Raw genomic sequence first — 25,719 nt, forward strand, 5'->3', positions numbered from 1 at the left:
GGGTAACGGCTGTGAGCGGTGGCGAGAAACCGCCCGGGCCGGGGCTCGGCTCTCCCAGGCGGTGGTCGAGCAGCGGAGACAAACCCGCAGGCGCCTCCGTCCCTCTCGCTTCCTCCCAGCGGCAGCGGGGCGGCGGGCGGGTGGGCAACGCTGGCTCCTGATCCGCGAGGTGGCAGCGGCAGCGACGACTCAAACGACGGCTGCAGACGCTTCGCTGAGACTGAGCCGAGAAGAGCCGAATCATCGGAAGGAAAGCTGCTCTCCCCTCAGCCAATCAGCGCTTGCCCGGGTGACTCCCGCCCGCCTCTCCGCGCCTCTCCCCAGCAACCCGCAGACCACAGCCAATCAGGAAACTCGCTTGCGGCCAGGCTCCCGCCTCAGGGCTGCAACACGCCTAGTAACGCCACGTTAACTGGCTGCAACGCTATGCTTCCTCGACGGATTGGGATTCTCGGCCAATCAGCGAAAGGAATAGAGCGAGCTGGACTAGCGAAGGGAGGGCCTTTAAGCCCTCAGAGGCGGACTCTCCCGCTTGGCTCCAGTTCATTGGCTCCGGAGTTTATCCTCCTGGAAGAACCTGGCACAATGGGCTAAACCCTTGTATTAGTGTAGTCCTGTTGTAGTGATAACGAACACACCCATCTTCTCCCAAAACCTGGAGATCCTCCAAGACTCCTTCATCATCCTAATCCTTCTCCTTGCTCCTTCAAAACGCTGGCTCCAACCACCCCTACTCTGGACCCTTTGACTAACGCCCCAGCTCGTAATCCACTCTACCCTATTGTCATCTCACTCTCTGGTAACTCTAATCCCACGGTTTTGCAGTTTGTCAGCGCTTGGGGGTGCACGCTCCACCTACAACAGGGTGTTAATGACTGGAAGAGGGATGGCACTCAAATTCGGAGAGGTCAAAGGCCAGTCACCGAACACACAGATTCAACAGAGCCCAAATCAGCAAGAAAATTGCATACTAGGACTTGAGGTCCTTGGCCCAAAATGACAGCTGGCCCTGACTGTAATCAGGACAGCTTTTGGTAGCATGCTGACTCAATTCACCCTTCGCCCTCTACCCACAGAGACACATTTGCCTGAGGTAGCTCCAGTTTCTAGAATTTGGGATTAAGGAGGGAGTAGGGAGTCACTCTGAGAGACCAAGAGGTCTGCCTGTCCCTATTAAGTATCAAGTACTCACCCTTGTCCTAAGAAGCCTGTCTTAGACCACCCTTCAGACCTAACTATACTCACTGTCACCTAGCACTGTATCAAAGTTTTTCGGGCTCTGCTTTTAGGCAATAGGAAGGACTAAAGTCGTTGCTTCCTGAGTAAGGATTCCTGTAGCACTTTCGTCAAACCCAGACCTCACACTCATAAGGTAGATGATGTTGAAAGAAGGCATCTTAGATAACCAGCACTTAACCAGGCAGCCATGAACCTTCCCACTCAAGTATATGTAGTGGACAGACAAGAAATAAATATGAGATTTTATCCAACACTAGAAAAGGGAAAACAGAATAAAAGGTGTCACAAGCAAAGTCAATAACTTGGTAGTGGCAAAGAGTGTTTTCTCCAAAACCAGAATGGTAGTACCTAGGACAAATTTTGTAGGACTACCACCAATCTCACCAGTGCAAGCATCATATAGGCATGGTCAGCTCCAGTCACATTCCCCAAGGATAGGAAGGCAGAAAGCCCTCCCCACGGGGCAGGGTGGGGGGCTGGGAGGGGGGATCCCAGCTCAAGCTCTTGGAAATGCAGCAGCTACAGGTCACAAGGCTCCAGCAGAGATGTCTGAAACTCTTCAAGGAGTGTTTCACGCTCAGAGGGATGGATCCAGTTCAAGTAGGTTTCTAGGTACAGGGGGAGAGACCTGGAGAGAGAGAAGGTTGATGTCTAGGAGTGAACAACTGGCGGAAGGTTGGGCAGCCATTCCCTCCCTTTCACTCCTCACCACCATCAATAGGTCCAAGGACTCTAGGACTCCAACTGCACCTCAGCCCCAAGTCAGTTAGCATCAGTCTCACCATGTAGCTGCTTCCTGTGGCAGCTTAGTTTGGGCTTCCATCTTCCACCAGAGAGCAGTGGCCTCATCCTTCCGATCCAGCCGCCTCAGAGTCTGAAGCAGGTGAAAGGAAGCGTCTTGATTACCTGTAGCCCCCCGCAGAGTACAGAGTCTTAGAACTTCATATAGCCTTAGGTATCATGTTATAAAAAACAGAAACTGAGGCCTAAAGAGGGAAAGTATTTCCTGCCTACACTCACACATGGAAGCAGGGGTAGACCATTCGTAATCATTCCTATCCTAGGGTCCATTGTTTGCCCAGTACCAAGGGATCAGCTGACCCTGCTCCTACCCACCTAGCAGTCACAGTCTGTGTGTCTGAGAACACTGGGGAGACCAGGGATCTCTTGGGACCCCTGCATACACATTTGTATATGTTTGTATGTGGACACCTGGGTATATCCCTAGACGTACAGTGCAATCTCATTCACCCCTCCTGTCTGAAAACACCACCATTATACTTATGCCCAACTACCTCTTCTGTGGGCCTCTCTGTTCTTGCACATCTGTGTCATAGTTGATATCATGCAAGTATACATACCTGGGCACACCTGTACACTGAGGAGGAAGTCCTGTAGAGCTTTGGTATCCTGACCACTGGCTACCCATTCCAGTCCACGACTAATCAGAGCGGCTGACCGAAGTTGCTGCCGTACCACATCTGACTTACACCCATGCTCACAGCTGGAAGATGCACCTGGGGACCATTCTCAAAGTCAAGAAGTGCCTTCCCAGTCTCACAGTAACCAAAACCCCAAACACTCCTCTCTCTCTTCTTGGATCCAGAGTCCCCTTCTCTTAAGTCTCTTGGTGGGTTGGAATACATGAAAGGGAATCCACATCTACCACTACCACTTCCAGGAAAGAGGAAACATTGAGTTTAGTGAAAGACTCTATCACCTTGTTCTTTGTCCTCAAGTGTGACCCGGAAAAGCAGCTCAAGGCACCTGAAGTAGGGCATGGAATGGAGTGAAGAAGAATCAGTCTCAGAAACTCTGGGGTGAATAGGTGAAAATGGAGCTTACCAACTCAGATCCCAATCAGAAAATCATCCCTCTATACCTCCCCTGGGACCCTGGCTCACCGGCTAAATTCACTAACTGCCTCTTTTTGGGCCCTCAGTTGTACCCAGGCCTGGCCCTGAAGCAGGTGGGTGGCAGAGACCCAGAGTGGGCACTGTGGCAGTTCCTTGGTTCCTTTTCTGGCATCTTCCCACAGCTGGGACATCTTGGGTAGTAGAGATGATGTGCGGCCGAGCAACTCCTCACATATGGTCAAAGCATCCTGGGCTCGGCCTGCCTGGATCAGTGCTGCTGCCGCCTCCAAAAACAGTTCAGGCATACAGGGCCCTGGGGGGCAGGGAGGTGGAGAGAACTGGGGTGGGAGGAAGGAGGCAGTGTCTTAAAGAGGCATGAGCCACCCCAACCTCTTCACTAGGCTCTGGTACTGTGCATGCCTGGCCCCCCAGTTTGGACAGATAAAATAATGGAGGTAAAAACAGAAAATAGCAGTCCTGCTCTACTTCAAAGAGGACTCCAACCCTTCCATTCCATTGCAGAGAAGCGTGAAGATACACCCACCCTTGGCTCCGAGTCATCCAGCAACAGGGCCAGCAGATCCAAGTAATGTTCTGCAGCGTCTTCTGCCCTGAGAAGTCACAGCCATGAACCTCACCCTAAGCCCTAGCAGGATTCCCCAAGGGTTCCAGTGAGAAGGTTCTCTCTTAGCTATAGAGGGATGCTCATGGTCTTGAGGAATAGCAGGGAGAATAGGGTCTTGGGGCTCCAACTCTGGCTCACTATGAATCTGCCCCTGTTACAGAATAGATTGAGGAGAGATTTCAGAATTTCAAAGATGGGGGTGGTCAGTGCCTGGGTGAAGAGTCATCAGTCGAGGTCTAGCAGCAAAGTAGGAGACTGAGGAGCGGGGACCTTTATCCTGCCACTGCCTCATTCGTCCTCCCACTCACAAGAACAAAAGCAGTGTCACACCCTAGGGAGGCATCAGATGCAGGAAAAGGAACTCAGGTGAAAAGGGGGACCCTCACCTCCCCGTCTGTAGGCATCGGCTTGCTAGCAGGTGCTTGGCCTGGCCCTGTGTGCCACAGTGAAGGGGCGAGTCTGGGTCAGGTGGTGGGAGTAGCAATTCTACCTCAATGAGAAGCTGGGGGGCTTTGGAGTTGAGGGGGACACCCAAGGCCTAAAAGAGACAGAAAGAAAAGTATCTAAAATCTTTAGGAAGCATGCTTCTTTATACTTGGATCTTGATTCACATGTTACCCCAATACAAGCACCTTAGCAGTGCTCCACCCCACATCTGGCATACTTGGCAGCTCCATACCTCAACCAGCAGCTCTAGACTCTCCAGTTCTGCTGCTGTGTCCCCCAGTTGCTGATATAGCCTGGAGGCCTCCAGAAGTGGGGGACCACAGGCTGATCCCACTTTTAGGGCTGCAAGCAAGTACAGCAACGCTCTCTGTGGATTTCCCTAGAGGAGTGGGAGAACACAGGCCTCAGCTACCTTTACAAAGCAAAAAGCTATTCATGATGTCTGCGGCTTCCCCCAACCATCCTAGGACTGTCTTTACCATCTTACGGAGACAGGTCCCCAGTGCTGTGTACACCTGGACCAACACAGACCGTGGACACAGAGTTGAGGTTGCTTCATGCAGGCTTCTCAGAGCCTTGGGTAGGTTCCCTGTGATCAGCTCCTGGAGACCTGAGGACAGGGATCATGAAGGAGAACAAGAGCCCAAGAAGCTCCATGGTGCTGAATGAGACATGACAGAGACAGCATGGGTCCTAAGGACACCTCAAAGGAGGAAGGGATGAGTCAGGTTGATAGCTGACCTTGGCGGTAGGCAAATGCTGTCACAAGGACATCCTTCAATCCCCGGGCATCCTGCAGGATCAGTGGAGCATCTAGTTCCTCAGATGGGGGGTTCCAAGTTTTTAGAAGCAACAGCAGATCCTCAGAGGCTCCAGTCTAGGGAAAGGACAACCAGAGGCTCCAAGACAGTAACCATCCCTTCTTCTCCTACCTCAGTCTATCCTGGCTAGACCTTCAGCTCAAGGGTCTTCCTGATTCCTGTTCCCTCAATTCTAAGAGACAGAGAGATACATGTGGGGTAAGGATAAAGAGACAACAAAAACCTGGAACAGTGATGATCTATTCTAGTATATTCCTCACTCAGGATAAACCCAAGAGGACATGAGACAATGGCCATATTTGAGTTACCAATAAGAAAACAAAGGCTGAGATGTGACTTTAGCAATGTCACCAGAGCCCTAACCTTACCCAAATTCATTAAGCTGCTTTTTTTTTTTTTTAAGTCGGCGTCTCATTCTGTTGCCCAGTCTAGAGCACACGGTCACCACAGCATCAACCTGCTGGCCTGCTGGGTTCAGGCAATCCTCTCGCCTCTGCCTCCCAGAGTGCCTCCCAGAGTGCATTACAGGCATGAACCACCGATCCTGGTTTACTAAGCTATCTTTTTTTTAATTGGAGTCTCACTCTGTCGCCCAGGCTGGAGGGCAGTGGCACGTTCCCAGACACTGCAGCCTCAACCTGCTGGGCTTAGGTGATCCTTCCGCCTCAGCCTTCCAAGTAGCTGGAACTACAGGCATGCACCATCACGTCCTTTTTTGATTTATTGCTACTTTTTTGATTTATTGTAGAGATGAGGTCCCGTCAATTTGACCAGGCTGATCTCGAACCCATGGGCTCAGGTAGTCCTCTCACCTCAGCCTCATAAAGTGCTGGGATTATAGGCGTGAGTCACCACGCTAGGCCTCTAAGCTATTTTTAAAAACACTCCCAAGAGAATCTCACTAATGAGGGACCAACCAAGGCAAGGTCACCCAAGAGTGCCTGAGAGAACCCAGGTTTTCTACCACCAATCCAGCAGTCTTTCCAGTACATGATAATGCTACTGCAGCTGGGAAGAAGAGAGGGAAGAGGAAGGATGATACCCTCAGCCCTGGGTCGCTTCCTCCATTACCTGGCTGCCATTCAGGGCCTGCAGCAGCAAGGCCAAGTCCCCAAGATGGTCGGTGCTCAGCCAGAGGGCAGCCTGCAGGCTAGCCAGGTGATGTACAGCAGGAAGCAGCTCCGGCAGACAAGAGGAAGCACGGAGGACAGAGTCCCACAGCTCCCTGAGCCCCCATTGCAACGTGGGCCCCAGCTGCTCCTGGGTCTCCAGCACTGTAGAGCACAAATACACACACACATAACGGAGGTGGGCCCTCATCCCCCACACTCTCTGCCTTTCCTCTTCTGCAGGAGCCCAAAGGTCACAATAATAACTTCAACCTGCTCTAAGGAACACATGGAGATTCAGAAAAGGGCAGTTCTCTTCATGGAGGGGACAGATTTTGTTGATCCTCCTATCCCCTCACAAGGTTTTAAACCCATACTGAAACTAGCTGAGTCATAGGAGTCAATCTCTGGCCCTCACCTCTCTCTAGGCCCCGCTGGATATCCTGGGCCTGATCTTCAGTGAAACCCTGGGCCAGGCTTGCCTTCAGGATAATGAAGTTGCAGATGACAGTCAGCTCCAAGGAGAGAACAGGAACAGCTGCAGGGATCCCTGGAGCAACAAATGGGGGTCTCACAGACTGCTCCCACATGGAAGATTCTCCAAATAAGATCTCAACCTAGATATCACCCCACTCCAACCAAAATGGCCTCAATAAAGAACCCACTCACTAGACAGAGAGTAGCAAAAGGCAGAAAGTTCTCCAAATCAGGCCATTCTGGAAACCACTTTTCTTTTACTTTTTTTTCGATTTGGAGTCTCACTCTGTCAGCGGCACACTGGCATACAGTGGCACACTGCGTGGTGAGTAGTGGCACACTGCTCACTGCCACCGCAGCCTCAACCTGCTGGCCTCAGGCAATCCTTCCACATCAGCCTTCCAAGTAGATGGAACCACAGGCACCTGCCACTACGCCCGGCTAATTTTTTTGATTTATTGTACAGACGAGGTCTGGCCAAGTTGCCCAGGCTGGTCTCGAACCCCTGGGCTCAGGCAATCCTCTCCTCTCTGCCGCTCAAAGTGCTGGGATTTACAGGCGTGAGCCACCAAGCCCAGCCTAGAAACCACTTTTCAAATAATGCTGTGTGTTTGTAAAGAGGAAGGGGTTTTGCAGCCACGGTGGTTCATGCCTGTAATCTCAGTACTTTGGGAGGCAGGGGCAAGAGGATTGCCTGAGCCCAGAGACTCGAGACCAGCCTGGGCAACTTGGCCAGACCTCGTCTCTACAATAAATTAAAAACACACACCTGTGGTTCCAGCTACTTGGAAGGCTGAGGCGGAAGGATCACCTGAGCCCAGCAGGCCAAGGCTACGGTGGTGGTGAGGTGAGCAGAGTGCCACTGCACTTCAGCCTGGGCGACAGAGTAAGGCTCCTACTCAACAACAACAACAACAAAAATAGAGGAGGGGGATTTGCCTGGACAAAGATGATTCCATCCCAGTCCCCTCTGTGCCTTAAACAGGATTCCCTGCCCTCTTAGTAATCATCTCAATCCCAGAAATGCAGTAGAGGAACTGGTCTCTGGCTGTGAAGGAGAGGAACTGACCGTCCTAGGGAGGCCCCTGATTACCTTGCAGAGTACAGATGAGCCCCTTGAGCCCTTCCAGTGCATCTTGAGCCAACTGCTGTCGCCTCAGAGACAGACCAGAGTCCTGAGCCATCTGCCAAAGGTGGGAGGGAGTGTCACTAAGGATCCTTCCTTTTCTCTCCTCTTGCAGCAGTGGCAAGAGATGCATTCTCCAGTCATTCCTGGCTCTTTGGTCAACTCCTTCCCACCGGTTGGGGTAAATCCACTGCAAACCCGCTCTCTGAGACCTTGGAGCTGCAAAGCGAGGGTCCCAGCAACCGTGTTACCTTGGCCTGTCGAACGAACCGGTCATTTTGTTCCCTCCATAAGTCCAGGCAGCCGGAATCCGGAAGGGTCTGGCGGGACATGGTGGCCGAAGCTGGGCCCGGACACCTGCAGGGGTCTTCCGAAGGGGGAAGCGGGGCCGCCGAAGCCCCTACACTATCGGAGAGGGGCCCGTGCATTCCCGCACCCCGCCGGCCTCCCCAGCGCCCCTCGGGGTCCCAGCCCGGCCGGCCCAGCCCTTCCAGAGAAGCTCTCTCCTCACTGCCCGCCCCGGTCCCAATGTCGCCTCTGGTTGGTCGGGCCAGCAAAACTCGCGGCTGCGGTTGGTCCTCTTCAAGGGTTAGTTCTCGAGGGAAACTCGCAGAAGAAGCGAGTCTGACCCATCAGAGAGGTAGGCTGCGGGACTTCGTCGGCGAGCGGGGAGAACCGCTGGCCCCTCGCCGGAGCACAGTCTTGGGGGAAGGATTGGCGGCAGCGCGCCTCGGTACCGGAGTCCGTGGCTCTGCACTTCCTGGCAGCGACACCCGGGAGTAGCCTGGGCTTCCCTGGCCGCCGGAGGTCGGCCCGCGAGGTGCATGCTGGGAGTCGTAGTACCGCCGAGCGCGGTGATGACCCGCACAGTCCACGCCCGCAGTGTCTCCAAAATGCACTGAGTAGGCACCAAGGCCCTCCGGCATTGTGCCATCCGTTATCTGCTAGCGCGCCACTACCTGCGCAACCACGTGCAGTCTGCCTGCTGACGGCCTGGCTCTGTGCTTGTACAGCCTGCATTGCCCAAAGATACCTGCCAATCCTTTCAACAAATGGAGAGGAGAATTGGATGCCAGTATGCAAAAGAGAGAGAGAGAAACCCGACTACTGCAGGGCGCGGTGACTCACGCCTGTAATCCCAGCACTTTGGGAGGCAGAGGGGAGAAGATTGCCTGAGACCAGGGGTTCGAGGCCAGCTTGGACAACTTGGCACGACCTCGTCTCTACAATAAATCAAAAGATTAGCCCAGTGTGGTGGCCTGCGCCTGTAGTTCCAGCTACTTGGAAGGCTGTGGCTGAAGGATCACCTGAGCTCAGCAGGTCGAAGCTGCGGTGGCCATGAGCCTGCCACTGCACTCCAGCCTAGGCGACAGATTGAGGCATGGTGGCTCAGCCTGGAATCCCAGCACTTTGAGAGGCTGAGGCGAGAAGATTTCCTGAGCCCGGGGGTTCGGGACCAGCCCGGGGAACTTGGTGAGATCTCATCTCTACAATAAATCATAAAATTAGCTAGGCGTGGTAGTGGACACCTGTAGTTCCGGCTACTTGGAAGGCTGAGGCAGAAGGACCTCCTGAGCCCAGCAGGTCGAGGCTGCAGTGAGCAGGAGCCTGCCACTGCACTCCAGCCTGGCCAACAGAGTGAGACTCCAACTCAAAAAAACAAAACAAAACAAAAACTCGACTCCACATACATCAAGTAAACTCAAATTGGATTGCAAACTCAATATAGGAGCCAAATATATAGTTTATAAAAGGCTGGGCATGGTGGCTCACACCTGTAATCCTAGCACTTTGTGAGACTGAGGCAGAAGGATCACTTGTGTCCAGGAGCTCAAGAGCAGCCTGGGCAACATAGTGAGACCTGGTCTCTACAAAAAAAAAAATCAAAAAATTAGTCGGGAGTGGTGGCACATGCCTCTAGTCCCAGCTACTCAGGAGGCTGAGGCAGGAGGATCACCAGGGCCCAGGAGGTCAAAGCTGCAGTGAACCATGATCATGCCACTGAAATCCAGGCTGGGCAACAAAGTGAGACCCTAACTCAAACACACATACACACACAGAAAGAAAGAAAACAGTTTGGTAGGTTTTGTTGTTTTTTTTTTTGAGGAGTCTCACTCTGTCGCCCAGATTGGAGTGCAGTGGCACACTCACTGCCACCGCAGCCTCAACCTGCTGGGCTCAGGTGATCCTCCCGCCTCAGCATCTGGAACTACAGGTATGCACCACCACGCCCAGCTAATTTTCTGATTTATTGTAGAGACAAGTTCTCGCCAAGTTGCCCAGGCTGGTCTTGAACCCGTGGGCTCTGGAAATGCTCTCACCTCTGCTTCCCAAAGTGCTGGGAATACAGGCGTGAGCTCCCATGTCCAGCTTATTTATTTATTTTTTTATTGTAGAAACAAAGTCTCGCCAAGTTGCTCAGCTTGGTCTTGAACCCCTGCTCAGGCAATCCTCTCACCTCTGCCTCCCAAAGTTCTGGGATTACAGGCATGAGCCACTGCAGTTTGGCAGTTTCTAAAAAAGTGTTTCATAAATTTACCATATGAGGCCATTGTTTTACTAAACTCTGGTGTGGCCATGTGCTCGTTGAGCTATGGCTGCTGCTGTGTTTTCTAAGCCTTGGTCCCCTCTCCTACCTTGGAGATGTGAATCTCCTCTCTCTTCTCTCTCTCTAATTTACTTGCTAAATAAACTATATTTTCTAATCTAAAAAAAAAAAAATTACCATATGATCCAGCAATTTCACTCCAAAGAATCCTCCCAAGGGAAATGAAAACATGTGTCCACACCAAGACTTGTCTGAAAATGTTCATAACAGCTAAAAACGTTCACAATAGCTAAAAACTTAAAACAATCCAAATGTCCATCAGTTGGTCGTAGGCAGTGATTCAGCAATGAAAAGGAGCAAAACAGTGCACCAGCATGGATGCAAAAGACAAACTTACAAAGACCAAAAGCATATCATTGGTCATGGGTGGATCATGGGTTTGAGTCAGGGCCTCATTCCGTTGCCCAGGCTGGAGTACAGTGGCACGCTCAGTGCAGCCTTGACCTCCCGGGCCCAGACTATCCTCCTGCCTCAGCCATAGGGATTCACTGTAAACAAAGTGTAGGGAATTTTGGGGGTGATGGAAATGTTCTAAAACTAAATTGTGGCACTTGGCAATAAATTCTTTTTTTTTTTTGAGTTGGCATCTCACTGTGTCACCCAGGCTGGAGTGCACTGGCATGCTACCACAGCCTCAACCTGCTGGGTTCAGGTGATCCTTCAGCCTTAGCCTTCCAAGTAGCTAGAACTACAGGCACGCACTACCACGCCCGGCTAATCTGTTGATTTATTGTATTGACAAGGTCTTGCCAAGTTGCCCAAGCTGGTCTTGAACTCATGGGCTCAGACATCCCTCTAACCTCAGCTTCCCAAAGTGCTGGAATTATAGACGCAAGCCACCACGCCCGGCCGGCAATAAATTCTTACATATGACACCAAAAGAATGAAGAGCAAAATTAAAAAATAGGTTGAATTGGACTTCATAAAAATTAAAAATTTTGTGAATCAAAGGACTATCAAGAAAATAAATGGTTTGGCACAGTAGCTCAGGCCTGTAATCCAAGAACTTTGAGAGGCAGAAGCAGCAGGTTCACTTGAGGCTAAGAGTTTGAGACCATCCTGGGCAACATAGCAAAATCCTGTCTCTAAAAAAAAAAATTAGCTACACATGTTAGTGAGCCCCTGTAGTTCCCAGCTACTCAGGAAACTGAGGCAGGAGGCTCACTTGAGCTCAGGAGCTTGAAAGCTTGAGGTTATAGTGAGCTGTAATTGTGCCACTGCACTCCAGCCTGGGCAACAGAGTGAGACCCTGTCTCCAAAAAAAGAAAAGAAAATGAAAAGACAACCCACAGAATGGAGAAAATATTTGTAAATCTTATATCTGATAAGGGACTATATCTATATCTAGCTTATATAAAGAATGCTTACAACTTCATAAGAAGAACACAAATAACCCAATTAAAAACAGGCAAAGGACCTGAACGGACATTTTTCCAATAAGCACAAGAAAAGATACTCAGCATCATTAGTCATCCAGGAAATGCAAACCAAAAACCACAAGGAGATATTACTTCACAACCACTAGGATGGGTAGAATCAAAGACAGGTGATAACAAATGTTGACATGAATGTGAAGAAATAATTACCTATATCAACTGCTGGTGGGAATGTAAAATGGTACAACAACTTTGGAAAACAGAGTGACAGATTAAACAGAGTTACCAAAGGAATCAGCAATTCCACAATATACCAATAGGTCCAAGAGAAATTAAAACATATGTCAAAACAAAGATGTGTACACAAATGTTTATAACAGCCTTTCCTACTAACCAAAAGGTGGAAACCCAAATGTCTATCAATGGATGAATGAAGCCAGGCTTGGTGGCTCATGCCTATAATCCCAGTGGGGAAAATGCTGGCGCTCAGGAGCTCAAGACCATTTTGGGCATCAAAGCGAGACCTCATCTCTACAGAAATACAAAAAAATTAGCCAGGGGTGGTAGCTTGAGCCCAGGAAGTCAAGGCAGTGGTAAGCCAGGATCATACCACTGCACTCCAGCCTGGGTGGCAGAATGAGAACCCAACTCAAAAAACAAAAAAGATTAAGGCAGGGCATGATGGTTCACGCTATAATCCCAGCACTGGGGGAAGCCGAGGTGAGAAGATTGCCTGAGCTCAGGAGTTCGAGCCTGGGCAACTTGGTGAGACCTTGTCTCTACAATAAATCAAAAAATAAGCCAGGCCTGGTAGTGCATGCCTATAGTTCCAGCTACTCAGAAGGCTGAGGCAGATGGACTACCTGAGCCCAGCAGGTCAAGACTGTGGTAGCAGTGATCATTCAACTGCACTTCAGCCTGGGTGACAGAGTGAGACTCTGACTCCAAAAAAAAAAGGATGAATGGATAAACAAAATGTAGCATATCCACGCAATGGAATATTACATGGCCATAAAAAAGAGCAAAGTACCAACACAAGCTGCAACACAGATGAACTTTGAAAGCATTAGGCTGAGTGAAAAACCAGACAGAAAGGGCACTATTGTATGATCCCATTTATATGAAACATCCAGAATAGGCAAATCTGTAAAGACAGAAAGCAGGTTGGTGGTACCAAGGGTTAAGGGGGGAAGAGAGGGAGTAACTGCTTAATCGGTACAGGGTTGGTTTTTGAGGTGATGAAAATGATCTGGAATTGATGGTGATGTTTGCACAACACTGTGAATATACTAAGAGCCAGAATTATATACTTTAAAATGGTGAATTTTGTTATATGAACTGTACCTCAATTTTAAAAAAGAAAAAGAACAAATCCTGAAAATATGCTAACTGAAAGATGCCAGTCACAAAAGACCACATATTATGAGATCCTATTTCTATGCAACGGACAGAATATTGTGGTACATATACATATACATGATGGAGTATTATGCAGCCATAAAGAAGCACAAAATTATGAACTTTGCAGCAACTTGGATGGACTTAGAATCTATAATACTGAGTGATGTATCACAGAAACAAAGAACTGAGTATCACATGTTCTTGCTTATAAGTGGACCTTGAACAACTACCCTAATACTATAAGGGATTGGCAGTAGTGGGAAACTGCCAGGGGAGGAGAGGATCACACCTCATCAACAAGGGCACCTGCATAATGAACATTTGTGTACCTAACCCTGAATTGTACCCCACATATTCAAAATAAAAAAAGAGCCGGGTTCAGTGGCTCAGCCTGTAATCCCAGCACTTTGGGAGGCTGAGGTGAGTGGATTGCCTGAGCCCGCGGGTTCGAGACCCACCTGGGCAACTTGGTGAGACCTCATCTCTACAATAAATCAAAAACTAGCTGGGCGTGGTAGCATGCGCCTGTAGTTCCGCTACTTGGAAGGCTGAGACGGAAGGATCACTGGAGCCCAGCAGGTGGAGGCTGCAGTGGCCAGGAACGGCCACTGCACTCCAGTCTGGGCGACAGAGTGAGACTCCAACTCAAAAAAAAAATAAAAAAAATAAAAATAAAAAAAGAGCCAATGGTCTTTGTGATGTGGCCTATCTTAGCCACTTCATTTGTAAAGTGGACTAACAATACCTGTTCCTGGGAACCTGTTTTCCTGACTCCAAAGAATAAATTTAAAAATGGCTTGTAAATTATTAGGAAAAAAAAGAAGAGGAGGAATGTACAGAATAGGCAAATATAGAGATACAAAGCATATTAGGTTGGGTGCAGTAGCTCATGCCTGTAATCCTAGCACTTTGGGAGGCCGAAGAAGGTGGATCGCTTGAGGCCAAGAGTTTGAGACCAGCCTGGGCAACACAGCAAGACTCTGTCTCTATAAAAAATAAAAAAATTAGCTGGGTATGGAGGCATGTGCCTGTAGTCCCAGCTACTCTGCAGGCTAAGACCTTAGGATTGCCTGAGCCTCGGAGGTCAAGGCTGTAGTGAGCCGTGATCATGCCATTATAGGCTAGCTAGCTGGGGCCCAACTTCTCCCCCTGGCACTCCAGCCTAGATGAAAAAAAAAAAAAAGCATATTAATGGTAGCTAGAGAATGGGGAGGGCTAGACAGTGATATCTAAAGGGTATGTCAAGTGAAAAGCAGGACTAAGGAAGAATTTCCTTTTTTATAGATACTAGGTCTCACTATGTTGCCCATGCTGGAATGCAGTGACTATTCACAGGTACGATCACAGTGTACTGCAGCCTTGAACTCCTGGGCTCAAGCGATCCTGCTGCCTCTACCTCCCAAGTAGCTGGGACTATAGGCATGTGCCACAGTGTCCAGCTGGAAAGAATAGTGCAAATCAATGTGCTAACGTTTTTCTCTAAAAGAATCTTGTAGATATATCACATGAAAGAGAAACAGACAGTGGTTGGCAAATCAGCAGATTATTCTTAGGCTCTAGGCAAGGGGGTCCCTGCAAAAGGTGGGGGGTGTGGGCACCTCACTGAAGAACGGAGACTGAGGTCTAAAATCTTTCCCTTGCGTGGTAGGGATGGAGAAAGGGTCTTTTTCTTTTTTTCTTTCTCACAAAGGCACTATTTACTCACCGAATATGCCCAGGTCCTGTGTCTACCAGACTGGGGAAGAAGCTTTTTTCTAGTTCATCTTATAGGCTAGCTAGCTAGGGTCTAACTTCTCCCCCTGGTATTATTAAAGCTCCATCTACCAGAGTTAACAAAGACAGATTCTCTAATCGCTTGAAATGGTAACACTTCATTTTTCTATTTGGCCTATGTAAGACTAGCGACCAGTGGTCATTAATAATTTAAACTCAGGCAGGGCACAGTGGCTCATGCCTGTAATCCTAGCACTTTGGGAGACCAAGGTGAGAGGATTGCTTGAGCCCAGGAGTTCAAGACCAACCTAAGACACCTCCTCCATAGCAAGATCTCCTCATCTCCACACACACAAAAAGAATAGCTAGGTGTGGTAGCATGCACCTGTAGTCCCAGCTACTCAGGAAGCTGAGGTGGAAGGATCTCCTGAGCTCAGGAGGTCAAGGCTATAGTAAGCCATAATCGTTTGACTGCACTCCATCCTAAGTGACAGAGTGAGACTCCAACTCAAAAAGTAATAATAATTTAAACTCTTCCCTTAGCTACCTACTACAGCAGTGAATGCTATGACTTCACAACCACTTCTACCCAGCTTCTCTTCCTCTTCCTGCCAACTGAAAGTATGTACTATCAGCCGGGCTCAGTGGCTCAGCCTGTAATCCCGCGCCTTTGGGAGGCTGAGGTGAGTGGATTGCCTGAGCCCACGGGTTCGAGACCCGCCTAGGCAGCGAGACCTCACCTCTACAATAAATCAAAAAATCAGCCAGGCATGGTAGCGCATGCCTGTAATTCCGGCTACTCAGAAGGCTGAGGAGGAAGGATCGCCGGAGTCCAGCAGGTAGAGGCTGCGGTGGCCGGAAGCGGCCACTGCACTCCAGTCTGGGCGACAGAGTGAGACTCCATCTCAAAAAAAAAGAAATAAAAAAAAATAAATAAAGATAAAAAATAAAAGTATGTACTATCCCATGATTTCAACATCTGTTCTTTTTCTGTGGTCCCAGCTCCTCCTGTCCCGGAGACTCTCAAATCTCAAATCCCAGTCCTGACCTTCTCTCCAGGGCTTCATCCCAACTCTTTTAATGGCCATCTCCAGGAGGATATCATGCCAGCACTTCATACATGACACAGGAGTGATGGAGTAAACAGAGGGCATAGGAAATGGATGTGATAAGAGAAGCATTACATGCACACAGTTTTGGCTTCAAGTCAGGAATAATGTATGGGATGCGATGGAATGCTATGTAAGATGGGCAAGGGTGGCAATTGAGGGATGCTTCCACAGAAGTGAAAGGCAAAGGTGTTCTAGAGTGAAAGGACACAATGGAGGAGGGGTCAAAGCACTATTTGGGGCTTCAGTGAAAGCCTATGTGCTCCATGATGCATGGGTTTGTCTTTTCAGTCTTCTCTCAAAGCATAAGAACTTAACAAAATGCATTGCATACTAAAGAAAAATGGCAGGTGGGCTAATAGAAGGAGTCATTTGGGAAGAGGTGGAGGCAGTAAGTTCAGACAACTCCAATCACTTCCTAAAGGTTCTCAGCTATAGCCAGTTTTGCCTAAGATGACAGATTCCATCTGTGCCTAGTGGAAGGGGAGACTGATCCTCTCCCCAAGCCTTATAAAAGAGTGGAGACACCCCACATTTCAGACACACATATTTTACGTTATTACTTTATTCCACTTTGGAGACCGCCCCCTAGTCCCTCAAATGCATACAAATCAGAAGTTAGGGATCAGGCTCTACTAAGATTCTGAATTATAAAGTAATAAAGTCCCAGAAGTCAGCAGCCCCTGGCTGCATGGTAGTCAGAAGTATGGCCGAGCCTCTCTTACAGATCATCCAACACCTGTATAGGCCAAGATAAATTGTTCTCCAGCTCTCTCTGGAGCCAGTGTCAGGGACTCCAGCCTAGGCTACCTCTGCTGGGCCAGAACTAGCTGCCTGAACCAGGAGCTCACAGCACCATCCACTCGCATCACCAAAGCTATGCCCAGGAGAAGTCCCACGCTGCTCACAATGAAGCCCATAGCCTCAAAAATGAACCTGTAAAGAAAGATGGAGAATCTCAGAGTACAAAGAGTAGGTCTAGTGCCTTTTCCCTACACCGGCAAAATCTTGGCCATCCTGGATGCTCATACTGTGCTCCAAACTTCTTCCTCCCCACCACCTCTACATCTCAAGCAAATCTACTCACTTAGGGGCAAACACCTTCCAGACCATGAGATGCCTGCGGAGGATGGAGGCTGCCAAGGCACAGGCCAGAATCTAAAGGAGGAAAGGAGGGTCCATGTTATCTGTGAAGGGGATGAGGATGCAGGGCAACATGAGAGTTGCTATAGGCCCCTGTGAAAAATGGAAGGAGGAAAGTAGTGTACTCCAGCCTGGGCAACAGAATGAGACCCTGACTCGAAAAAAAAAAAAAAATTTATATATATATATACACACACACACACACACATACGTATATATTTATGTGTGTGTAAATATATATATATACACACACATATAAAACGCGTGTGGGTGTATACACACACACACATATATATATATACACACACACATACATATATATATATATATATATGATGCACACACGTGGAAAAAGCTCACTAACTCCCTGGTCTGTCCCCTACACCCACCTGAACACCAAGGACAAAGAGGTACTTGAGGCCCAGCTGCAACAGTGCCGCATTGAAGTGGTGAGGTGCATCCCGAAGCCTCATCTCCATCAGTGGCTGCTCCTCCTCCTCCTCCTCCGACCTAACTCTGGCTTCACCTTCATTCCCTTGGGGCTGTCGCCTCTTCCGTAGCCCTTGACTCTCACACAGGAAGGGCCAGAGCAGGAGCAGTGGGCAACCTACTGCCTCGGGGAAGGGCAAGGCTAGAATTAATCAAGGATCCTGGAACCAGTCCACACTGACCAGTCCACACTGGTCCCCCACTACCCTCCCTGGCTCTGGTTCCAATTAGCCTAGCCCAAGGGGTGCCAATGATCCAACAAAACCACATCACTTCACTCAAACCCAGGCATCTCCTTTCTTTCCACAAAGCCGGAATAAACAATAGAAACAAATGAGGGATGAGGGGGTACCTGCAAAGAGGAGGTGGGAGGCAAAAGTGTTGGCTCCCACTAGCAAAGCAGGCAGCCAGGTGGAGGAACCATGACCCTCTGGGAATCCCACAAAGGCTGCGTGCCAATGGATGGCTGGAAAGACAGGCTGGTGGCCTGTGGAGTAGAAGGTCTGTGTAGCCATGAGAGCCCAAGCTGAGACCGCCTGCCATGGCACAGTAAAAGGACCTGGAGGAAAAGATATGCCTCTATAGTCACATCCCATTCCCTAACCCATAGCCTACTGCCCCATGACCATATACCCCTATTACTTCAGTGTCAATTCTCACATACTCACACACGCCCATTGTCCCAACCCCCTTACAGCCAGCACTGTTATGCTAATTCCCTCTGTGACACAAAACCCCATCACCCTGGTCTGAACTCCAGTCTCTCTCTCTCAAACACACATAGCTCACTATGCCACTATATATTCATCATCCAGCATTTCCCTCACGGAAAATCAGGAAATGTGCTCATGAGGATGCAGCATCCCACAAGGAATCTTAGAGGGTTCCTTGTCTCCCCTCCCCATGAACCCTGAAAGCCAACAGGAGGGATCAATTAGCTTGGCTATGGTAGGTAAGAAAGACGACATCAGGAAGACATTCCCAGCTGTGTGGAGCATGGGACCCTCTGTGAAGCTGAGGAAAATGAGGAGCAACACGATCCTGAAAACAAGAGGGGCTGAGCTCACACCAATACAGTCCTTAAATGAATCAGGACTGAGATATGTATTTACCAGGGGTAGTGATGGGTATCCCAGCAGCAAGCAGATGCAGGAGAAGGAAGCTCTGCAGAAACAGAAGCAGGAACACAAGACTGATGCGCTCTGCATGCAACAGCAGAAGTGGGAAGGCCAACAGAGTAAGGGCTGTGACCATAGCAGCTGAGTAGACGCTCCCCAACTGATAAGCAGCCACAGTCAGGGGACCCTGAGATGTGGTCCTCTCTAGCCGGCCTCGGAACTCTTCCTGCATGTGTCGGTAAATTTGAGGGACCACATAATCCAGGTCAGCCTGAGAAGTAGGGGGGCCTGAGAAGGGAGTGAGGACAGTCCTAGTCCTCGGAGCACCTGCCCCAGCCTTCACCAGCACCGTCACAGGCTTCCAGAGCAGCAACACAAGCCCTGAGGCAGCCAGTCCTGCCACGGCCCGAGGAAGCACAACTGATGCCCCCGCAACCAGGGCCTGGAGACGTGGGGGTGCCTCATCTGCACCCGATGCCAATGCCCAGTAGGCAGCAGTGCCTAGTGCCATCAGGGGTAGTCCCCAGCGTACAAAGAGCATGGGGGGTTCGGGACTCTTGAGATTACCATAGCGGCGAAGCCATAGGCGCACAGCAGCTAACAGGGCCACCAGCGCCCCCACACAAGCTCCATACCACAAATTCTTGGCTCGACCGCCCACCATTGATGCCAGAGGACTCAGCCAGGGAGAAGAGTGGCAAGCAGGTGTCTCTTCAGGACAGCGATGAAAAAGCCCACCTAGCCTTGTACATAAAAGCAATCCAACTCCAAGCCTCAGGGCATAAGCACCACTCTGCCGTGGGGGGCCTGTTGGGACCGAAGTACCAAAGCGGGGTATTGTGAGCAGCTTAGGTGGTAGCAGCTGGCCCTTCCAGTGAAGCTGGGCAATCAGGAGCAGGATGAGTGAGCCCAAAAGGAAGGGGGTGGCCCTGGCCTCAGCTACCACAAAACTATCAGAGAAGAATGCAGCCAAGCGAATGAGCAGGAGTAGCAGGACAGGCCCAGGGATGGAAAGCAGGGTTGCCAGGGGCCTCTTGGACTCCCAGCCAGTCCAAGCTTTCCATAGAAAAGGCAGGAGTGAGCTCACTGCAGCCACAGCCCCTAGGACCACTGGATCCAGCTTCAGCTCAGTAGTTGCCTGGAGTCCAGCATACACGATGGCACCAGTCAGGCCCCAGGCCACAGGTATCAGGAGTAGAGGGCGGAAGGGGAAGCCTGGGGATACTGCCCACTGGGATGCCAGCAGGCAGAGAAAGCAGGCAGCAGCCAGGAGAGCAGCACCCCCTGCCATGCGGACCAGAGAGAAACGAGCCCAAGACTCAATGCACATGGCCCGAGCTCTCCGCAGGAACTGCTGCAGCTCTGCAATCACAGTCGGCAGTGTCGCTTCAGCTCCCTGGGAGCTCTGCAGAAGCCACTGGTAGTCAGCAGAGGCCTTGGAGAAGAGGTTCTGCAGCTGCTGAAGCTCCTTAGCTTGAAGGTCCTGAGTAGCAGTTGAGTAGGTGTGAAGAAATCGGGACACCTGGCAGAGAAAAGGTCAGACGCCAAAGGAAAGAGATCAGAGACATAAACTAGGACAGAGGCAAGGATGGGTATTACAAAAGGGGAACACCTGGAAATCAGAGAGACAAACTCTATCCAAGAGGGGGAAGGGGGGAAGGGAGGAAAGAAGGAGGCAAGAAAGGTGGGATTAAGACTAGACAAAGAACAATGGAGGGTGGTCATTGTGCTTCTCTCATGCCCAACCTAGCTGTCATCTGGAAGCCCATCCCCCTTACCTACCTGCTGGGCATTGAGATGAAGAGCTGAGGCTTGGGCAAGAGCAGAGGAGCGGGGCTGGGAGTCCTTGCCCACTGAGAACAGCTCAGCTATCACCTCCCCGATATTCCCAAATGGGATGGGCAGGCCCAGCAGCAGGGCCAATGTGGGCACAAGGCTGACTTGAGGAATCACATCCTGCTCCTAGAGGGAAATGACAGGGGTCAGCGGGTTTGTCACAAAGTTGAAGTCAGAGTTTGGGTGGATGACATAGGCGCCTAGGTAGGAAATGAGAGTGGGGCATACCCAGGATCATGGATATGGGGGCCTTAAATAGAGGGATTAATGAGAAGGCTATGATTATGACATAGGCTGAATACTGGGAAACCAGATGAGGCATATCCCAGGGCTCACCTCAGGTGGGGGGCTGGAGAAGAGGGCTGTGGGGCTGTACAGAAAGAGTGCAGCTGAGACCTCCAGTTCACTGTCCCCTCCATGGTCCCCATTCATGGTCATTCCGTGGTCTCCAGCCACCACCAGCAGTGTGTCATTCTCCAGTCGCTCCATAAGTCCCCTGGGGGCCAAAAAAAATGGCAATGGATAAAGATTTTTCTTTAAAAAAGAGATTTTTATCAGGGACCCATCTGTTCCCAGCTATGATCTCCATTAGCAGGGACCAGTCCTTTGGTCATGATCCTGATACCCAAAGTCACACACTGAGTTATCTAAGATGAATGAGACCTCTGGCTTCAGAAAAAGGCCTGAAGACAGAATTCAGCCAGGAAAGAGACTCCAAGGTAAGGACTTTTTCTCCTGGGACCATATATCCTGAGATTCTCATACATAAACCCACTCCCCCAGCCAGTACCCCACACTCACTGGATCACCTGGTCCATCTGGCTAAGTTTCTTGGCCATTTCAGGGTGGTGAGGGCCATGCTTGTGGCCACAATGATCCACACCCAGGAAGTGAGCAATCAGCACGTCCCATTCACCACTGTCCACTGTGAAGGGGAGAACACTAAGCACAGGGGACTAAACCCACTTCTCAACCCCATCCAGACTCTGACACTCCTCTACATCCAGAGATACAAGCCCAGGCTGCTGCACCCATGAGAGGCTCAGAACTTGTGGAATAAAGCAGCCCTCCCCAGCTCCCAGTCTTAGCCAGGGATTAGGTGCTGTGGCTCACTGGTGGGGTAGAGGTGTTCCAGGATGCCGTTGTCCACTGTGTGTAGGTCTCTGACATTGAAGGATGGGAAGAAGAAAGCTTGGGAGAAAGCACCAGGGAAAAGGTCTTTCCAGGTATCGTCTCCCATGAAGACTACACGCCTGCCTGCAGGGACATGAGAGGGGTCAGAGGCTGAGCAGGAGTCAGGGCCAGGGAAGAGGAGAGGGGGTCCTTTAAAGGCCCATCAGAAATTCCAACCACGCACCTTAAAGCACAGCAATTCTATTCAGCAGCTTCTTATCCCTCAATGCCTAACATTTTCCATCAGGAAGCTTTCCCTGATAACCATACTCTATTCAGACCTCTCACTTATCCTTCCTACAAAGTGCTCTGTTAGTTCTCAGTCCCTGGGTATGACTACTGATCTGTCTGTCCTGGGTGTATCCTGCTTTTTCCAAATCATTGAGTAATCAAGGCCTGGATCTCTCTGCTCTCTTCACACTTGTAAGCTGAGACCCATATCTTCTCTGCATCCCTCTCCTGCCCCTTTACTGAGAGTTCCTCAAGAGTAAAACCAACACTCCATGCAGATTAGAAGCTTCACAAGGACAAAGCCTGGATCCCCTCGCCTTTGTCTCCGAAACTGAGCTCCCTACATGCTGGGTCCTGATCTCTTTCTAAACCACACCACAGTAAACCATGCAGCTGAGCACCCAGTTTTGGCTCCTGATGTCTAAAGAAGAAATTTGCCAAGGTACTCCTGGTCTTTAAAGAGGCCCAGACTGACCTGCACTGGTGAGCTGCTTAATGAGATTGTCTTCTACTATGGCGTGGCTGGCAAAGTTACTACCAGCATCGATAAAGGTAGGCAATGAGCCAGTGGTGAGGGCCTTGAGACGCTGCATGGTGGTAGTAGGCGGGTCAACCTGAGTTCGGTAGAGCCGGGCATGGTAGGGCTGAATCTCCAGCATCCTCTGCAAGGACCCTAGTTTTCCCAGGAAGGGCAGGGAGACAGGTGGCTCTCCAGGCACATGTGAGTGCTGGGGCTGGGCGAAGTCAAATCGCAGCGCGTCAATCAGCACCAATACAACCCGGGAAAATCGGGAAGCCATCCAGCAGGTCCCGGGTTCCCGTTGGCTCCCCCATGGCAGGGACCCAGGGCCTGGGAGCTCTTGGCAGCTGCTGTGGTTGGTGAGCTCCAAACGGGTGAGCAGGAAGCCACTGGTGAAGAGGGCAATGCCAGAATAGAAGAGAAAGCAGACCCAGGCCAGCAAGAGTAGCACGGAGATCTTCTGCATCCTGGTAGAGGTAGGGGAGGGAATTCATTACTGTGGGGCAAAGAACAGTGGATATCCAGGTCCTTGAACACAAAGCCCAGCTAGACTCACTTCCTCTTGGAAACCTTCCTGGAGAAAAGCAGTCCCACAGCCAACCCATAGCAATGTTCTCTCCACCGATTACACCAGTGTTTCTGAAGGTGAGGCTCCAGACTATGGACATCAACCTGGAGCTGCGTCAAAAATGCTATTTCCAGGCCCCCATCCCAGATCTACTGAATCAGGATCTTTTGGGGACAGAACACAGGAACGTGCACACGTACACCAGAAAATATTGATGGGAAAAAAAAAGTCACGAGAGAAACCTATTCCAAGTGGTAGACAGGCTCTCAGGCCGATTCTGCGTCTCTCCCCTCACCAATCTCAATACCCCCGGGGGGGTGGCAACGGCTCAAAGCCGCAAGGGAATCCGGGCCCAGCCCACGGCGCCGCCTGGTGGGGACCGAAGGGACAAGGGGGAGGAGTCACGCTCCGCTTCCGGGAAGCAGGTTAGCCCAGAGACCCGAGCACGACCTCCCGGGCGCAGCAGTGCTGGAGCGCGGGTCCAGGAGCCAGCTGGGCCTCGCCGGGACTCAGGCGTCCGAGCGGCCACGCCTTCTCTGGTGGCTACCCGGGCTTCGCTTGGGGACCTAGCCCGGCACTGGGCACCCTTGGTTGGGAGTGGGGGCGTGGTGAGATCCCTTCGGGGTGGGGGGAACGCGGGTAGGAGCTCGGTAGACCCTGGCTCACCTGGAACGGCGGCCGGAAGTGCGGCGGCGGCGCCAGCTGCCTGGCACCACAGAGACGGGTGCGCCTGGCAGAGCGGCCCGCCGGGAGCCCCATCGCCATCTGCAGGCACCTCGGTGGAAGTTCAGCAAGGAACGTAGGGCTGAGAGTTTGAGGAGAGATTTAGGAGAATCTAGGGCAAAGGACCAAGCTAGAAGAGTTCAGGGAACCCCTGTCCATTCATTAAAACTAAGAGCACGCCTGCTCAAGTCAAATTTGACTTGAATCCTAGCTTTGGCACATATTGTCATTATTGGGCATGACCTCATCTATGAAACGGGGATAAGGAATACTAATTTTCCCTTTTTGCTTGGCGGATTCCAAATGATAGATTTCATTATTCCTCTTCTCAAAGCCTCTACCTGAATCTTATAATTCAATAATAACTCCCTTCAGAGTATAGGAGAGGGGGGAAAGGCAAATAATCCCATTTTAAGATGGGCAAAGAATCTGACTAGATATTTTGCCAAAGAAGATATACAAATAGCCAATAAACATGGAAAGATGTTCATCATTAGTCATCAGGGAAATGCTGGAGATACCACTTCAAACCCAGTAAGAGAACTATAATAAAAAGAACAGATGATAACAAGTGTTGGCAAGGATGAGGAGAAATTGGAACCCTCATACACTGCTGGTGGGATTGTAAAATGGTACAGCAGCTTTGGAAAACAGATCCTCAAAAGGGTAAACATAGTTATCAAACGATCCAGCAATTTCACTCCTAGGTATATACCCAAGAGAAATACAAACATATGTTCAAACAAAAAGTTCAACATCAACATTCATAGCATTATTCATAATAGCCAAAAGGTGGAAACCCAAATGCCTCCTGTCAGCTTCACTCCCAAATGCCCAAATGAGTGTTACCCTCACATTCATAAATAAGCTCAAATATGACATCAGTGAGGCTTCCTGAATCCTCTACTTAATATTACAGTCCCCAGCCCCTTGCAAAGAAATTCCTAATCTTCCTTCCTTTCTTTAGTTTTTTTCATAGCCCAACTCATCAGTATCTGAAATTCTATACAAATTAATGGTTTGTCCCCATTCAAATAGAATATCAGATCATTGAGGACAGGGAATTTTGTTTTCTTCATTATTATATCCTCAGTGCCAAGCATATATCTGAGGATCAATAAATACTTATCAAATGGATAAAGGAATATATTCTACTTCAGAAAAATGTTGACTAATCCCTCCATCTTCACCTCTATACCTCAGTTCAGGTTTTACTCACCTCAGGATTACTGAGGTAGCCTTCTTACTGTCCTTCAAGCTTCCCATGTCCTTCATATCCCTTCTTCTTGTTGCAGCAGGACAGCTCTATCTAAAACATTAACATGATTACTTTAATCTCAACAATTTTTTTTTAAATGAAGGTCTCACTGTTGCCCAGGCTGGAGTGCAGTGACAAGCTCGTGGCTCATTGCAGCCTCGACCTCCTGGGATCAGATCCTTATGCCTCAGCCTCCCAAACAACTGGGAATACAGACAGATTTGTGCTACTATGCCTGGCTAATTTTTTCATTTTTTGTAAAGATGAGGTTTTGCTATGTTGCCCAAAGTGATCTCAAACTCCTAGGCTCAAGTAACCTTCCCACTTTAGCCTCCCAAAGTGCTGAGATTACAGGCATGAGCCAACTCAACCGGCCTTAAAATTCTTCATAGGAAGGGAAAAACCCTTCACGGTTTTCCTACAACCTGAGGGATAATGTCCAACCCTTTCAACAGGACTCTTGCTCTCTGTGGCTTGGTCCTTGCCATATAGTCATATCCTCCTTAACACCCTACTCTTCAGCCATAGCAAACAGCTCATTGAATGTTCCAACTTATCTCAGCAGTAAGTCTTGGCATATTCTTTTTTTTTTTTTTTTTTTCCAAGTCTCACTCTGTCGCCCAGGCTAGAGTGCAGTGGCATGTTCACAGCCACCACAGCCTCCACCTGCTGGGCCCAGTCAGGTGATCCTTTCGCTTCAGCCTTCCAAGTAGCTGAAACTAAAGGCTCATGCCACCACACCCAGCTAATTTT

At 49.9% G+C, this 25,719-nt stretch overlaps 3 protein-coding genes across 4 annotated transcripts in view; all 3 read right to left on the minus strand.

Moving 5' to 3' along the window:
* Positions 1 to 507, minus strand: part of VCP (valosin containing protein) — a 17,374-nt gene extending 16,867 nt beyond the window's left edge. The window contains exon 1 of the mRNA XM_008054672.2: positions 11 to 507. Within this exon, the coding sequence (XP_008052863.2) occupies positions 11 to 244 (234 nt within the window). The 5' untranslated portion in view covers positions 245 to 507. The remainder of the gene's footprint in view (positions 1 to 10) is intronic.
* Positions 508 to 1,464: 957 nt separating this feature from the next.
* Positions 1,465 to 8,318, minus strand: FANCG (Fanconi anemia complementation group G). Of its 2 annotated transcripts, XM_008054681.1 has the most exons (14): positions 7,952 to 8,318; positions 7,668 to 7,758; positions 6,516 to 6,647; positions 6,060 to 6,262; positions 4,909 to 5,044; positions 4,647 to 4,777; positions 4,400 to 4,546; positions 4,107 to 4,258; positions 3,640 to 3,706; positions 3,144 to 3,433; positions 2,960 to 3,006; positions 2,601 to 2,756; positions 2,022 to 2,145; positions 1,465 to 1,867 (listed from the first exon to the last, which is right to left on the minus strand). In XM_008054681.1, exons 1-14 carry the CDS (start codon positions 8,126 to 8,128, stop codon positions 1,759 to 1,761), a joined length of 1,962 nt encoding a protein of 653 aa, XP_008052872.1. In that variant the 5' UTR covers positions 8,129 to 8,318; the 3' UTR covers positions 1,465 to 1,758. The 2 variants fall into 2 exon arrangements, with proteins under 2 accessions (XP_008052872.1, XP_021566289.1); XM_021710614.1 differs by lacking the exon at positions 2,022 to 2,145 and having other exon boundaries at positions 1,754 to 1,867; positions 7,952 to 8,188.
* Positions 8,319 to 16,454: 8,136 nt separating this feature from the next.
* Positions 16,455 to 23,693, minus strand: PIGO (phosphatidylinositol glycan anchor biosynthesis class O). Its single transcript, XM_008054686.2, has 11 exons — positions 23,652 to 23,693; positions 22,373 to 22,884; positions 21,607 to 21,750; positions 21,295 to 21,418; positions 20,830 to 20,989; positions 20,440 to 20,619; positions 18,652 to 20,179; positions 17,892 to 18,098; positions 17,440 to 17,660; positions 16,995 to 17,065; positions 16,455 to 16,843 (listed from the first exon to the last, which is right to left on the minus strand). Exons 2-11 carry the CDS (start codon positions 22,881 to 22,883, stop codon positions 16,714 to 16,716), a joined length of 3,276 nt encoding a protein of 1,091 aa, XP_008052877.1. The 5' UTR covers position 22,884; positions 23,652 to 23,693; the 3' UTR covers positions 16,455 to 16,713.
* Positions 23,694 to 25,719: the final 2,026 nt, after the last annotated feature.

The sequence above is a fragment of the Carlito syrichta genome, unplaced genomic scaffold (genome assembly GCF_000164805.1).
Source record: "Carlito syrichta isolate Samal-C Ts95f unplaced genomic scaffold, Tarsius_syrichta-2.0.1 Scaffold79434, whole genome shotgun sequence".
In the NCBI taxonomy this organism is placed as follows: domain Eukaryota; kingdom Metazoa; phylum Chordata; class Mammalia; order Primates; family Tarsiidae; genus Carlito; species Carlito syrichta.